Source organism: Odontesthes bonariensis, chromosome 15 (genome assembly GCF_027942865.1).
Source record: "Odontesthes bonariensis isolate fOdoBon6 chromosome 15, fOdoBon6.hap1, whole genome shotgun sequence".
Taxonomy (NCBI): Eukaryota; Metazoa; Chordata; class Actinopteri; order Atheriniformes; family Atherinopsidae; genus Odontesthes; species Odontesthes bonariensis.
The window spans coordinates 27925224-27942828 of record NC_134520.1 but is presented as its reverse complement, the minus strand read 5'-3'; the positions used below and the strand labels follow the sequence as shown (position 1 = coordinate 27942828).

The 17605-nt window shown below is 40.9% G+C and overlaps 1 protein-coding gene and 1 long non-coding RNA gene across 2 annotated transcripts; one reads left to right on the top strand and one right to left on the bottom strand.

Annotated features, from left to right (window-relative positions):
* Positions 1-12135: 12135 nt before the first annotated feature.
* LOC142400704 (uncharacterized) lies at positions 12136-15045 on the bottom strand. The gene is made up of 3 exons (XR_012772959.1): positions 12971-15045; positions 12786-12885; positions 12136-12686 (listed from the first exon to the last, which is right to left on the bottom strand). It is a non-coding gene; the product is annotated as an uncharacterized LOC142400704 (long non-coding RNA).
* A 207-nt stretch (positions 15046-15252) lies between these two features.
* Positions 15253-17356, top strand: foxd3 (forkhead box D3). The gene has a single exon (XM_075485810.1). It carries the CDS (start codon positions 15696-15698, stop codon positions 16890-16892), a length of 1197 nt encoding a protein of 398 aa, XP_075341925.1. The 5' UTR covers positions 15253-15695; the 3' UTR covers positions 16893-17356.
* The last annotated feature ends 249 nt before the right edge of the window (positions 17357-17605 follow it).

The following is a 17605-nucleotide window of genomic DNA, read 5'->3' as shown; positions in this document are numbered from 1 at the left end:
AGAGGGTTTGTGTTGTGTGATGTGTCATTCAACCTCCCTGTTGTGACAGTTTTATATGATTTTCTGTACCCGACTATCTAAGCACTACCTTCACAAGTTTGAAAACACACACACAAACAGAAACCAAATGTAATGCACTGATAAACGACACAAACAAGTAGGAAAACATGGTACTTCTTAAGAAAATAAACAACAAAAGGATGGGCACAGAAGAAGTTAAGTGATTTGATAAAATGTTTAACAAACTTAGGTATGTGAGTATGCTCTATAAGAATAGAATACCTGACTCTAAAATGTTCATCAAAAGCTTCATCTTTGTGTTCCTGTGATGCATTCTAGTGCATTTGTGGTTAAACCTTTGTCATTGCCAACAGTATCATAAATATATCTTAACAATACTATAATGTTATACTTATATCATAGTAATATTATTTTGGAGCAGCAAGGGAAAACCACACCACGACTCTCCTTTTTATGCAGTAACACAACCTGAAAACGCAGAATTTCTTTTTTATCTTGAAAATTAGAAATTTACTTTTAATGCTTCCCTGGTTTCTATTCTAAAACACTTTTAAGTATAAAGTCTAAACTGCTCTCAGTTCCAGTACAATACTGCCCAAAGATCAAAATTGTTGGATTGAAAATTTTAGCATCATTTAAAAAACTGATTCAAAAGAAATCAATCACACATCAAACTTTCTTTGTTTTGGCATGACATGATTGTTTGATGACATTGAGTTTTTATCTTTTTTTATTTGATAAAATAATCTATAGAAAACATAAATCTATGCTGTTATGATAAAGGTGACGCAAGTAGAACAAGGTAAATCATAAATATGGTTGTATAGTGACAGGCGAAATCATGCTATTATGGTGCAGAGATTACACAATCTATATCAAATGAAAAGCCTATTCACAAGAACAGGTACAAAAACAGATGAGATTATGAACTATCATAATCAGAGCTGAATAATCCACAGGACCACTGGTTGCCAGATTTTTCTCTTTATCATTCATTGTTAATTGTTCACTGTGGATAGAGAGCTCTCTTAGATTCCCTCTCTTTCTATTCAGTTGACATTCCTGATGGGGAAAATCCAGAATTCCTAATGAAGTGCAAAACATTACATATGCAAGGAGAAATTTTGGAAACTGTTTCGCACTGTTCCCACTGCATGGATCTGCACTCACAACTCCAGAGCCAAAAGAGCATGAAACAAAAATGACATATGCTGCAAAACTTGAAATGTATGCTACTTCCTCAATATTATCCTTGACTGGCTTGCTTTGTTTCAAATGTGTGTCCAAACCATGTACACAGATGAATGACCCAGCAAAGGAATTCCTACCGCAGCTCAATGAAATGGCTTTTGCAGGGCAAATTTAATATGTGGTTTTGCCTAACAATACAGGGGTTTGAGCACATTTGCTATGCCCCGGAGCTGGGTGATGAAGAAGAGCAACACAGAGGAGAATGGGGTCTTTGTAGACCTTCCAAAGTTTGAAGGCTCCTTGCACGATCGAGCGGGACCTGACCCAGGAGGACAAGTCCCTGTAGAGAAAATAGGGTGGATAATCATTACATAAGTGCAACAGATTCTACATAACAAAGAGGCAGAAGAAATGCAAACTGTAGAATAAAATGTACTATTGCATGATAGGATGTGGCGTTTGGGAAGTTGGTCAAATCGGAATAGGAAAATAGGTGCAGTAATTTCTGCACATATTATGTGTGTCAGAAATATTATTTCATGTCCTATATCCTAGAATTTACAGTTTCATAGAGAAAAAGTCAACAGCAGAGACTTAACTTGAGTAAAATTAAACAAAAAGATGTTTCAAGATCTTCTGACCAACTGAGCAATTCTTATAAGAAGCCATACATCATTCTCCTTTAACAAGAAACACTATTACACAGTGCAGCTGTGGTGGAAATTTTTGAAGAGTAGAATCACCGTTCATCATGTCATTCTTATGGTGAGGTAGTGCTGATATGAAGTTTCAAGTCCAGCTTGGGACCTTCGCTGCGTCCTATTTCTGACTCCTAATTCCCAGTTGTACAACATCTGTCTGCTGTCTACTGAAGACTGATTTCACTTGTGAAACACACATTGCTATGCCAATCCAGTAAGTCACTGCTTAATGTTGAAGAACCAACTGATTCCCTGATTGTATTTTAGCACATTAAGCTTTTGTAAACATTTGATAACATTCAAAGAAGGCGTTAGGCTTTCCCAAATGACATTAGTCCCCTCTAACATGAGGCATCTGACAGGAATACCTCTAATTTCTAGAATAGATTGTTTTTGTGAAGAATTCTAACATGATAATTGAATTTGCTGTTCTGAGCTACTTTTTCATGTCCAGTCACATGGCCCCATTAACCATTTAACTAAGCCTTTGGTTCTTGAGTTAGGACATTACAGACCAAGAAGAAGTTGGCCTAATAACTATTTACTGCAGCACTTTGATTGTAACATGTTTAAATGGTACAATTGACTTGATTCTCCACAATTTACTTTACTGAGCCAAAAGCTCCTGGCTGGAAAAAAAGTCTGAGACCAGAGGCCGTATTTAAAAAGCTCCCGAGCACTGATGGCTACATCTAGTGATGAAATTTTAAGAAAATTCTAAGACTTATTACATTTTCTAAGAACTTCCCCTTAAAGGCGGGGTAGGGGATCTTTTTCTGGAACATTTTTTTACATATTGCTTGAAATACTCTTCACACCCCCATTGCAACCAATTAATTAAAAGTTTTGACACAAATATGAAAAGTTTTAGTGGCCTCTAGAACGTACAATCTAGGAAAAACAGAATCCAATCATTGTGAACGGTCTGTTCACAATGATTGGATACTGATGCCGTCTATCAAACTGCAATCTGCTCCTCCCTCCCCCTCCTTCCCCGTGCGCGTACCCTGCTCCGTGAACGAATTACGCGTCCAGAAGCTAGATAGGAAGCTAAACTAGTGCCAGCTTGGCTAGCACCTAGCATTATTAAACGTATAGTTATCATATACTAAGTACTAAATACTAAATACGGCAACGATCGATGCTTGCTGTCAGAACAGCGCTCGTGCACCTTCGTGCTCGTGCACGTTCATGTACTCTAGAGTCTAGAGGCGTGCCTTCGGGGGGAAAGTGAAGAAAAGGGTTGGGACTTTTTACCTGTGTATTTTCAAAATGCAGCTTCGCTGGACTCAAAATCAAGGATCTCCTACCCTACCTTTAATGTTATCCTGGTAAAGTTGTTCACAAAGCATCCTAGGTCTAAAGAGGAATCCTGAAAAACAGTTAGAAGTAGGAGACAGCATTTCGAAAGTCATGGAGAAAGTAGCTGAAAAGAAACGCCTGAATTAAGGTTAGTTAATGAAATACTGCTGATTGCAACGTGTAGGATTAATGTTAGTTACTGGTGATATGCTTACAACTTACAACCACTATAATAATGCTTAAACACACTAAATGAAAGTGACAACATTTTGTAGTCCAATAAGCAACAAGTGCTCCAACTGAAATCACTTTCATGCACACCATTTTAGAGGTTGCCATGGTTACATGCAGGTACAACATAAAATGGCAAAACTTTCTCATTTTCTGGTTGCCTTTAGGCTCTAACACTTGGTTAGGGTTAGAAACCAAAACTACTCGGAGAGGTTTGGAAATGGGTCATGGTTAGGGCTAAAATACAATTACAATTTTACAAAGCATCATGGACACCATTTTTACCCTTCAGACGCAGTTGCTCTCATGACCACTAGAGGTTGCATATTCTTTAAAACGGAATTCTAGTCTTTATCAGTCTGCATACTATGCCACGTGGGGAAGACAGTTTCCAATAAAGTGAATCCACTTTGCAGTGGCTCGTCTCACCTGTTGGAGCAGAAATGAATAAATAACTATTATCAAAACACTGATCCCAACATTTGAGGTTGAGGTTCCTAAGTCTTAAAGGCGGGGTAGGGGATCTTTTTCTGGAACATTTATTTACATATTGCTTGAAATATTCTTCACACCCCCATTGCAACCAATTAATTAAAAGTTTTGACACAAATATGAAAAGTTTTAGTGGCCTCTAGAACGTACAATCTAGGAAAAACAGTATCCAATCATTGTGAACGGTCTGTTCACAATGATTGGATTCTGATGCCGTCTATCAAACTGCAATCTGCTCCTCCCTCCCCCTCCTTCTCCCTGTGCGCGTACCCTGCTCCGTGAACGTCCAGAAGCTTGGCAGGAAGCTAAACTAGAGCCAGCTTGGCTAGCACCTAGCATTATTAAACGTATAGTTAGCATATACTAAATACGGCAACGATCGATGGTTGCTGTCAGAACAGCGCTCGTGCACCTTCGTGCTCGTGCGCGTTCATGTACTCTAGAGGCGTGCCTTCGGGGGAAAAGTGAAGAAAAGGGTTGGGACTTTTTACCTGTGTATTTTCAAAATGCAGCTTCGCTGGACTCAAAATCCAGGATCTCCTACCCTACCTTTAATGTGTAGAAATGCCCTGTTTTAGGTTGCCCATTTTGTCCATCAATGGCAATGCATTTACTGTATTTTTTATAACTGGTAACTACGGCTGTGTTCGAAACCGCCTACTACATACTACATACTTGAAAACGGTATACTCATCGATCAGACAGTATGCAGAGCGTTTACACACAGTGCACTTCACTCCTGCCCGAGCCGAAATCAGCCGGCCTGAGCAACGCACTTCCGGTTATGCCGTTTTGACTGCTCTCGTCCCGTTAACGGAATTTGACCGTTCAAATGGCGATGGGCGACGTCACGTTACGTTGTATCTTGGGTAGTTTGAGTGTGACAAGTAACCTCATTTTATATCTCATCTTTTATATGTAATCTATGGATTAAACCAATCCAATCTCATTTCCAGTTCATTGTATCCTGTCATTTTGAACCTGTCCCCTGGGGTTCTGACAGGGGGGCAGTATTTGATGCAATCACTGACAGCAAGAAGATGCCGGTAGTTTTTACAATCCATTCTGTTTCATTATCTCTAAGAGTGCGTTTTAGTGCTTGTTTCTTTTTTAAAAAATCAACCAATCAAATCTTACAAGAGAATATGTAATTAATTTCGACTAAGAAAACCACATCTCCTCACAGATATAAAAGTAACTGTCACTTGCAGTTTCTATGAGAGTTGCCCATAAAAGAGAAAAGTGATGATTCAGCAGGTACTTATAAAGCAGAAAGAAAATGAAGACTCCCCGATATACAGTTTATGTAAGAGATGAATTGGTGATCATCCCTTTGAAATAGAGGCTTTTGGAATTGTATCATGTGACGTCTAAACACAGATTACCCGCACATTTAAATCAATTACCTTACAGACTTGATGCATAGGTTATATCAATCATTTGACATGTTAAAGATAACATCGCCTCTGCCAAATTTCAAAGAATATTGAACAGCTTTGTCGTTTTGGATCCAGACTCCCAATGTGACAAAAGGTGAAAATCTGGGTCTCTACAATCAGAACCGACGTTGTGATGACTGTGGCTCACTAATAAGAGCCTCTACACACATTGTGTCACCTTTTGCACTAGGAATAAAGCTCAAAAATATCATCATCATCATTTTAATGTAGTTAGCACCGCCGCCTCACACCAAGAGGGTTCCAGGTTCGAATACTGTCTGGAGCCTATCTGTTTGGAGTTCTCCCCGTGTATGTGTTGGTTCTGTCCAGGTACTCTGGCTTTTTCCCACTGTCCAGCATGCATGTTAGGTTAATTGGTGACTCTAAATTGTCCCTAAGAGTGAGTGTGAGCGTGGATGGTTGTGTGTCTTGTTTGTCTCTGTGATGGACTGGCGACATGTCCAGGGTGTTCCCTGCCTCTCACCCAATGACAAGTGGGATAGGCTCCAGCACCCCCCCGCGACCCTAAATTGGATTAAGCGGGTATAAATAAAGAAAATGAATGGATTTTAATGTATAATGTTGCTCCTCATCGATATTTGCAGACATTTAATTCAGATTGATCAGTTTATCAGAAAAAAAAGCTTAAACCATAAAAAGGACTCAAAGGCATCATTTGGAAAACATCAGCCATAATGGAGTTATTGCAGAGAAGTCACAAGTTGCACACACCCTGTGTTATTATCACTACATGGTAACACAGTTAGAAGGAAAACCCAAGCTGAATTAGCTGATGCCTGCAGCTCTACGTGTCTCTTGAACTACACACAGTTTGCCAGTGTTGGGCTGACCAAACAGAAGAATGACAGTCAGTGAGAACCTGCTGCCAGGTGTAACTACACTCCCCCCTCGAGCAGCGAAAACCAGTCACACATGCAGCCATCTGTTTCCAGGACGCCCACACTAGCTCATAGCAGTGTCCTCTTTACTTAACGTTGTCATCATAATTGAGAGGATGCATTGAGGATGCATTGTGTAGATTAGATCTAAACCTCTTTACCATCCTGCTAAGCATTCCTTCATATTACTTGTGCAACATGGTCCATGTTTATTTCCGCAGAAGATTGTCACTGATTGACAGAAAATGAAGACAACATCGAAAAGCTTACAAAATTTCTCATAGCAAAGCACATTTAACATCCAGAGTAATACATACAGAATTATAAAGGGGCTGAAGCGGTATTTATCAGGGCACAGTAGCTCAGTTGTGCATGCAGAGGCTTGATGGTACATTTTGACACCTATTCATATGCAAAGAACGGATGGATTTTATTTTAACATCCCACAACACTCTGAGTATTGTGGTCACTGTGAAACATATTCCAAACAACCGCCCCCGATGCTTTTCATGCCAGCTCTGAGTCATCTTGACATCTAAGCAACGAAAACCCCCCTCTGTTTCCTCGGACAACAGTATCTGCTTATGATCTGCCTGGTGGACAAGCACACAGTCCCAAAACAGTCACAGAGCCTGAGTTGCAATGCAGCCTCAGTGTGTGGCAGCGGGTGAAACTACCCTATTGTGTGGCGGCATGTTGGACCGGGCTGGATGTCCTCTCAGTCACATCAAAAGCGCTTCCTCCAGCACTGTGGCAGAGCCCTCTGCCTCTGGACCTACTCATTATTACATGCGAGGGGGGACTTGTGATCTTTTTAATTATTCTGCACTTCATTTCTATCCCACCATTCAAAACGCAACATGAGAATTGATTGCCTCAAAGATCCATCTTTATAATCTCCCCCAAGCCCATAAATTATCCAACTTTGGGGCAGGGTGGACGAGCTGTGCAGGCACAAGCAGCTCCCTTTCACAGCAGAGCAGAGACACATCACTGCAGTGTGATGGGGAGAGCAAAACTCAATGGGCTGCTCTCTTGCTCGGGACGGGGAAAAAAAGTACACTTGTTATCTTGTGAACCCTCAAACATGTAAGATAGGAATCTCTTGAATGTCAGCAACAGAAATGGAATTAACAAGAGATCTTTTTATTGTCACAGAAGGTCATTAGGCTGCCAATCGGGGTAATTATGGAAATGATCTCCCCAGCTCTTTGGAATGTTTTCCTGCTTCCATAAGGACTTGAAAGTGTTCAATCAGCCTCTCTCATGGGAAAGTTCAGCCATAACTGCAAGTGTACCAGCAAAATCAAATTAAGCAAAGAGATTTCATTAGTATTTATAGCCCCGAGGCATTTGTAAAAGTATGAAGCGCCAGAGTAATGTGGAACTGTGAAGGAGAGAATTATTGCTTAATGACAAAGGCCATACCTAGAAGACATACACATGGATAATGAATAGGAGGCATTGATTGCATCTGTGAAGAGGATTCTTCAGGGATTGTAAAATATTGATGCTTGTGTAGCTGACTTTGGACTCCCAGCATGGCTGTGAGGGTGGTAACTTTGTTTCAGTGTTAACATTGTTTAGCTTGTTAACTTCATCATTTAAAGAAGTTTAGTCTTGTAAAAGAATGAGTCAACGCTGTGATATGAGCAAAAGTAATACATAGCAAAACATTAAGTTAATGCAGCACCAACTGCAATTCCAGCTAATTCAAAAGGATGAGTTCATGTGATATAGTTGTTTTTTCTATATTAGCAGAATGTAGTTATATTACACAGAAACAAAGTGTATTCGCTATGGTCCTATGATTATAGTGTCCTTTAATATTTTCATTCCTTGCTCTTTTTTTTTATTCCTCTACAATTGGGAGGGAAATATTGGCATTTTTACTTCTGTTACCTGACAGCTGAATCAACTTTTATTAAGAGTTTGCCTGCATTTCATATAAAAATATCATAAAATATCACAAATTAACGATTCAAGACTACATTATGACTGCCATGGTTGCTTGATAACTTACTTGCAAATTAGCAGAAAATAAAAAGTATTTCTATAACTTGTGACAAGTAACTTCACATACAAAATACCAAGGATTTCACACCAACTAAATTTCAAATAGTTCAGTTTATTTATTCATGTATCAGGAACCATGAAAAGAAACATCTCACTGCAGATGCATTGGGCCTGATGTCGCTAAATTCCACCTGCTGTTCTTGAGCAGATAGGCATAAAATTAAATGTTAAATCTAAATACATACAAAGACATATCTATGGTACTACAAATAAGACATTGCAATCCAACATACATGTACAGTCATATAACCCCGTGGTCCTCCCGCCAACCCTACAACATATACTGTGTCTTTATAATGCTGAAAACACTGTTTCTTAATGTTCATTTTTAATAAAAAAGAGAAAAAGAAAAAAATCAAAACATTTCCAGACAGTTTGTTTCATTCTTGGAAGAATCTTCTCTTTCCCCCTTTTTTTGTCTTACAACCAATTACATGAAACTCAATCATTTGTTTGTTGTTGTTGTTTTCCATTAATGGGGATAAGCAAGCAAATGGCCTGCTTTACTCTGAGAGTAGCAATAATACCAAAGAAAACAAACAAGCCACGTCTAACTAATCCAATGGGACACCATGAAAAGCACACCGCTTTTAAAAACATTTTGCATATCATATTTCAAGCTGATGCAAAATTACTTAAACTGCCGTGTTATTCACATGCCATTTGGGGATATCAGGCTGAATAACCATATTTACTCTGGGTAAATAACTCAAATATAATAATGGATAATGACATTAACATGAGGTCAAAACAAGCCATTGCTACTGGAGAAGGTTTGGTGTGTTGGTGTTGTGATGACCCAAATCTGGTCCATTTTGAATTGAAAGAAAATCAAAACTAATCAGAGTAATGTTTAGCAAGGGCAAGCTGGTGTGCAGCCAATTAACTATAGAAATAAAAAGTATGATTACATACCCTTTGAATAACAATTTAGATGATGTCTATGGCCAAATATATATAAAAAACTTATAGGTTCTTTGTGCAAATGAAAGATGCACGTCCTTGTGCTGAAATTAAATCAAGAAGTGAGGAGCAGTAAATCGTACCACCTGATTTGAATCATTGAGTCTATTCAGTCTATTTAACCTCAGAGTAATTGACAATTTAAAGGTATCATCCTTAATTTCTAGAGACAGCACCATGACTTTGATTAGGTTTGCACACTTTTTACAAAGCAAACAAGGGATGGAGTGTTATGTCTTAAGGAAATTCAATCATTTAACAGTAGTGTGCATGAAAATAAGCATATTGCAGACTACCAGTGATGTTTGTTCAATAATTTATTTGTTTGACCTTTTGAAAATGAACTGTTCGTATACCTGTTTTAACATAATATTTTAATCTAAAAACTCATTTAAGTGAAAAACGGAGTCAAAACATGATCCCTTTGCCAAACCCAAAGCGCTTTTCTACAACAATTTGGTTTGAGAGGAGATAAAGTGTCTCAGTGAGAAGGAACGTGAAGGAATATATACATATTATATAAGTATGCATCAGCAGGCAAGAGGATATTGAGTTCAGGGGTCCTGCTGAATGAGAAGCCCCTCTCATGTGACTCAGAGGAAAACCTGCTTCACGTGCAAACATTAATACTGGCACATGAAGATTTTCATTGGTCCCTTCTATTAGAAACCATATTATGTTGGTTTTTCATTTGCTTTTTTGGTACACAAATGATCCATTTTTCCTGTTAGGTACAGTCAGTCCATGTGCCAACCTGCCACCAAACCATCCAGAATAAACAACATTTATGAAGTGCACAATTTTAATGACATCTTCTGGATTCTGTTTTCATGATTTAATCTCTTCTTGGACATGATCTGCTTTCACTCTGACCCTTTGACACCCATGGCTGAATTAGTGCATTGTTTACCGTCATTGCACGCACACAATGGTGAGGTGCAAAAGCCAGGCTTGCAAGTGTTTTGACACCGTGCTAAAGACCAGCTACAAGGCCAATTTGCACTGTTTACGGCCCGAATCCCCCCATGTATGTGCTCCCACAACGCGGCGATATTCCGATGTGCAACTCTCAACCCTAATCTGAATGACAAAAAGCTTACAAACTGAGTGACATTGCACGTATTTAACAAGTACACATTGGGATGGTAATCCGGCTGCATTTAGTTGGAGGTGTCACTTTCCCACCAATGGTAGCAGCAGCTCCCGGTAGTCTCATGCAGCCTTCCCCCCGCAAGCCAACCCCACCCCGGGGGCTTCCGACAGGCCGAGCAAAGCCGGACACACGAGCGGAACTGCGCGGACACCATCACCGTGTCAGGACAGTGGATCTCGAACATTTTGATAAGAAGTAGGAGAGTAGGTTCATCGATATAAATTAATAAGTGAATGCATAAATAAACCTGTCATTAGTTGGTTGATCAAAGATGTTTAACCTCAAATGGCATGAGAACGAAATCATTTTAAGGAGTCAATTAAACATCAAAGAGGCAATGAAATAAAGGTTCCTGGAAGATGTGCAAAAAGTATTCAGTAATTGGTTTTAGGATTGATGCAGCACAACTGCATTCCGAAATCTGAATTCCTGAATTGTTCAATATTGCTTTATTTCTTTATTTAATTCGCTTTTCTTTTTTTTCGCTCGCTTTATGACATTTTGAATTTCACTACCAACACAAACTCCCCGGGCTGAAATGCAGATAATGTGACAGACCACTATTTATTTTGTCTAATTTCTACATCATTAAATCCAGGAGTGTCTACGTAGCCTTCTCGTGAAAGAAATGTGTCGCCGGGCCTTTAACCTCTACTTTGCAGCTAAAATATCTTGATGCCAGTAGATTCTGCAAACTCAAAAATACAGAAAGCAAAAGTTTTATTTGATTTTTACCAGCAGCGCCACCTTTCAACAATTATTTGAAGGAACAATAATAAATACGTGACTGCGAGGAAGATGTAAACCAATGGTGCAATGGGGAAAGAAATCAATGGAAAGGCGTAAGTTATTTTCCAGTAAACATTTTTCATAATCTGATTATTTTTGTCTGAAATATCCTGAAATATGATCAAGTTATAGATGGAAACCGAGTTAAGACACGAGGCGTTTCATGCATCATCTGCTGTAAATGTGCAGTCTGACCTGTTGAAGCGTGTGTACTGTACAGAGAGGCGTTAAACAGATTGGACACCCAACAAACATAAACACGCGCGCAGGCACAGACACGTGCACGCCGTATACACGTGGATCAGTGTCTTCTGTGTTGGGCCCTCGGTGCTTTGCTGTGACGGAGAGATGTGGCGGCGGCGGATCCTGCAGGAGGGCCGGTTAAAGATGAGCTCCATCATATTGTTTGACAGAACCTCGCAGCTTGATAGAGTGGATTCTTGGAGAGAAGCTGAAAATGGTGATTTCCTAAAAAAGAAGAGGGGTGGGAGGGGGACAAAAGCTGCCTGCCTTCCTCTCTTTTCCGCGGATCTGCAGAATGCATGTCGAACGAGAAAGGGAAAAAAAATCCCATATGTTTCTTTTTGTGTTACAACACTGGAGGGTGTTGTGCACCTTGAAAGTCTCGTTTTTTATTAAATCTGACAAGCCGAAGACCAGGTTGGTGGTGTAAAATAATTAACATAATGGTCGTAATTACGGACGCGCACAATACATTAATTTATCATATCGGTGTAATATCTGCTGCCCCCAACTGCACTCTCACCTAATTAATTGAGCAAATCTCCTCTAAAATCCCCGCGTAACAAACATCTGATTGCAGCGTAGAATCTGAATAAAGTGTTATACAGTTATATGTTTGCATTTGGGGAGTTTACGTTTTCAAATGTAAAATAAAGAGTTGCATGTTTGAATTGTGCGTGTCAGTAGGCCTGTGCCACCTTTCTCTCCTTTAAAAAAAAAAATATTTTAGAGAACAAAAGAAGTCACCACCAAAATCAGCATCCACCACTGTAGCCCAAAGCGCCTTTGACTGACAGTGAAATATGTCTGTGCTCCTCTATCTGATCTCGGATGTTAAAATATTTTATTTGTTATTATTACAAATCAACTCTTCCATTAACCTGCAAATGTTTGTCTCTTACCCCCTTTTTTTTAAATCACACAAACGGCCTTAGAATGTGTTTTAATTATTTTAATTCAGCCTTGCTTCCTCATACAACAGAAAAAGTACACTTTAACCAGTTTTAATGTTATTCTGTTTTTCATGCTTGTATTCAAATAACGGGGAATCTTGTAACTAATTAAACCTTTCACACCATTACTTGAAGCATCTTTTCCGCCTTCCTTCATTTGGACAAATCCCACTGACTCTCTTCCAGCTTCTGCAGGTGACCCTGACCTCTGACCCCAGCCACGCAGAGGTGAGCTGCATGTCAAAGAAGTTAAAAGTTAAAAGAAATGCAGCCATGAAAAATCGATCACGAGGGAATCACAACAATATGATCACAACTATTTGTTTGGTGACCTTGGTGAGAGTTTTCCAACGACCATATGTGCTTCCTCTCCATCACCTGAGCTGCTGCTGCTGCTGCTGCTGCTGGGCCATCTCTTCAGTCTGTCCCCCCCTAATGGTTTCAAACAGGAGCGAGATGGCTTATTATACTAAAAGGTTTTGTCGTGCTAAGCCGTGCATGTGTGCTTAAAACGTACATTTCATTAACAAACTGCGGAGGTATAAAAGCGGATTTATGAGGCTTCAAAAGATCACAGGAAGGACGTGTTTGAAACCCCCTCTCGGTGCTGTTGCAGTCAGGTTATATCAGCAGTTACGCCGCCTTTCACACAACACTGCAACTATGGGATTTTTTAAATCGAGGCTGGCTGCACCTGTCGCTTCCTCTCTCCACACTCTCTCTCTCTCACACACACACACACACACACACACAAACACACACACACACAGACACCCAGAGTGACAGGATTAAAACAGTTGATTCCATAAATAAGAAAAGAGGAAAACAAAATATACAGTTATCGCGTTCTATATCCTGCTGCTGTTTTAAAAGGGGGAAACATGTTTTTTTGGGTAAATAGCCGCAGGCTAATGAGCCATGTATTTAAGAGTAGCTCTCCAATGCGTAAAAGAGTTTAGTGGATTACTGTCGTGCATGAAATGACCCATTTTCGTTTGCAAAATGCAGCTCAAACAAAGAACCTTCTTGAAAAAACTCAGATTTTCGATGGGTGGCCTGGGAAAACCAGCAACCAAAGGAAAAATTCCTTAAACACGCGCGCGCGCCTCGGATGAGCAGGATAAAAGTTGATGCGGACCCTGGTTTCATCTGCTAAGTAGTCCGTATTGACGGACCTTTGGATCACACAGGTCACCGAGAGATTAACACGAGCCGAGTCCAATCGGAAGCCATGTTTCCGTCCTTTGACCCACACGCGCATTATTAATCATAGCATTTGATTAATCCCACTTTTATCTCGGACTGCAGGAGAAAAGACATCTGAGCGCCTCCTTCCAGTGCCAGGCAATTAAAGGATCAAATGTCGGGTTCGTTGCAGCCAACCTGTAATACACCAACAGAGCACCGGTGAGATTTTATTTTTATTAAGTCTCAAATAAACATAAAAATTCGTTGTTTCTGGGGGGGTGTTTTTTTTAAATAAGATTTATTCTGATTTTGCGAAGTGAAATTAAGTAATTAACGCAAATTATGAACATAAATAATCTTTGTAATGATGCAGATATTCTGCGTCATTAATTATTTCATCTGTATTGAAAATTGCAACTTAACTGACGATAAGACATTAATTCCATCACATCTATATTTCTTATCGATTTTCGCGCTTTCGTTGATTCAAATAAAGAGCTGACACAAACAACTGAATGGTTTTCATTATTGTCATTAACCTCCTAAAAGACTCCCGCTGAAAATCAATCGCTCCTTTACATCTGCTGTGTCATATTGGAAAATGTAGTTGTTGTGGAAATATTTAACTCCGGCAAACGGACTCAATAATATCGGCTTTGAACATTAGCTTAAACACAAAAGGTTTCTCTTATTTTGGTGCCCTCCCAAATATTTTTTTTCTCACAACGCAGGAAGCCTCCTGACATCCCCTCTCGGAGCCCAGCCTACACCGCTCACCTTCATGCTGGTGAATAAATGCTCTCTTTGCATTCACCCGCTGCCTGCATTTCCTACTTTTTTCAAATGCAAAGGCACGCAATGATTGGGGTCGTTAGCACCTCTTCCAAACTCTTAAAGAAATTCTTTATTCCCTCCATTCATCGCCGCTGCTGCTGCTGCTGCTGCTGCTGCTCCTCCACATCCTTCCCACCTTCGGCTAATCCTGCGGGAATAAATAGACTTCAATTCATGTTTTGTATTCGCAGCTTGCTTTTACACGGTGGGCTGTAAAAGAAGGGGAATACCAAGGCAGGCACCTCAGCGGCAAATAAACAAAGTCAACACGTTCTCCCTCCTGCACGTTCTGAAGCACGAAGCAACATGCACGGCTTGTGATTCATAATAAACTGCAGAAAAATCCTCCGCATGCACAATCTCACAATTCAAAAAGTCCAAACACATTAAAGCACTATAAGGGATATTCAGTTGACTTAGCTGTCGTTTTCTTTCTGTCGCTGCCAAAGGGGTTCGCATTTGCAAAGTTAAAGGTTTGGCTTGTTTTCACGCGCCCACATTAAAGCGCATCAGATCATTCAGTCATGCAGGCCAATTTTCTCTTCCCCTCCTCCTTCTCCTCCTCCTCCTCCTCCCTCTGCCACCGATAAACGGTCTATGACGGACGAACACAGAAATCAGCGGAAAGCAGCACTGCTGATGTCCCATTGTTGACAAATCCATGAAACAACTCCAGTTTGCATGGTTTAACCGAGAGGAGAGGAAGGTGGAGGGGAGGAGAGGAGAGGGGGCGTGTGTCGTCACCGAACCACGTGTCCAGTGCTGATAGTATATCTTATACTGGGAAAAGTAATCTATCAGACAGTCCTGTTAAAAGCGCCGGCCTTTGAAAGCAGCATGTGTCACCTCGACTTGGCACCCGAAATATCACTGGTTTAGGAAATAGAAGCGCCGAGAAGGGACGTCGGAGCGCAAAAGTCGCGCTTTCTCCAAACAACTTCGAGGCAAGACGCACCGCTCCTCAGGCCTGCTCATTTACCGAGTGGGAGATATTTGTTGAAGTTGAACTATCTCGTTGGCAGGACTGGTCGGTTGCCGACTGAAACACCTTTAGATTTTGGGAGACATTTGATCTCTTGACAAGGACGACCAGACGTCCAGCGGAGCCACTGTGTGCGCGCACTGACCGCGCTGGTCTCACCTCCACAGCACACGCAGTTGACCGCTTGTTTTGTCTCCGGCAGAGTTGTTTTTTATATAAAAGTTTAGTAAGCCGTGAGATGACCCTATCTGGAGGCAGCGAACGAGCCAGCGACATGTCCGGCCAAACTGTGCTCACGGCGGAGGACGTGGATATCGACGTGGTGGGTGAAGGAGACGACGAGGGAATGGAGAGGGTGGACAGCGACTGCGACAGCCCGGGGGGAGGCATCTTACACGACCTCCGAGGAGAAACCGGCGACGATGACTTGGAAGACGAAATTGAAGTTGAGAAGGAGGAGATGGGGTCCGGTGGAGGGAGTCCGTGTTGTGAAAGCTCAGGGGAGGGAGAGATGGGCACTGGAAAGGGAGAGGGTCACGACCAGAGCGCAGCGCCGGGAGGAGGGATCCAGAAGCCCAAAAGCAGCCTGGTAAAACCACCTTATTCATATATCGCCCTTATCACAATGGCTATCCTCCAGAGCCCCCAGAAAAAACTGACCCTCAGTGGGATCTGTGAGTTCATCAGCAGCCGCTTCCCGTATTACCGGGAGAAGTTCCCGGCATGGCAAAACTCCATCCGCCACAACTTGTCTCTCAATGACTGCTTCGTAAAAATCCCCCGGGAACCTGGCAACCCCGGCAAGGGCAACTACTGGACCTTGGACCCGGCTTCAGAAGACATGTTCGATAACGGGAGCTTCCTCAGAAGGAGGAAAAGGTTCAAGAGAGTACAGCCGGACATGCTCAGGGATCAGACTGCGCTCATGATGCAAAGTTTCGGGGCGTACAGCCTCGGAGGCCCGTACGGGAGACATTACGGGATCCATCCAGCTGCTTATTCCCATCCAGCGGCTTTGCAGTACCCATACATCCCTCCTGTGGGTCACATGCTGCCCCCGGGTGTCCCTCTCCTGCCGTCGGCGGAGCTGAACAGAAAAGCTTTCAACTCCCAGCTCAGCCCGAGCCTTCAACTTCAGCTCAACAGTCTGAGCACGGCGTCCATGATCAAATCAGAGCCGTCAAACAGACCATCTTTCAGTATAGAGAACATAATCGGCGTCTCCAGTGCTTCCTCGTCCTCACCGGGAGCCGCTCAGGCTTTCCTGCGGCCTCCTGTGACAGTTCAGTCGGCCCTGCTGAGCGCACAGTCACTCTCTCTGACCCGGACCTCAGCCGCTATCGCTCCCATCCTCAGTGTACCTTCAAATATTATTTCTGGACACGTTTTACCTTCCGCCACGGCGGCGGCGTTGTCCAAATGGCCGTCACAGTGACTTAGAATCAGAAGATAATAAACTCTTATTTTTTATTATACAGAAACTTTATCACTGGGAAGCGTGAGGAGCACAAACCAATAGACAGCACTGGACTGTAAGGCCATGTCTAAACTGTTGAAATACAGAGAAAAAAAAAAAGAAAAGGACAATATTTCTGTACAGGTAACATTTGTAAATATTTGTAAAAAGAGAATGATTTGACATGTTTGACTTTTAACTGTCTCTCTTCTTTTGTTCCTATGAGATCTGTGATATTATTTTTATTTGATATTTTCTTTCTTTTCTTTTTGTTTTTCTATTGGAGGCTCAACTGGACACAATCTGGCCCCCTTTTCATACAAGACACGAAAAGCTCTAAAAACATACACATATATGTAATTCTATGTAGCAATATTGTGTTGTAAACTGAATTTATTTGTAAATAAAAATAAAAAAATAAAACGTTTTTTATCATTAACATTCAGAAATTGCTTGCTGCCAGAGTTGATTGTGTGTAAATGCTTGAGATTTTTCATACAATTATACATTTTTAAAAACAAAAGAACACTAAATCTAACTTTGACAGCCAAATTGTTTATAGCTCTATATCTACCACACTGAATTGTCTTACTTTAAAATAATAAATGTCCGAATTTTACTATAATCGAATTTGAAAAGCCTACATATTTTTAAAACATTTTATTTTCTTATTTTAAAGTTATTTGAAAGAA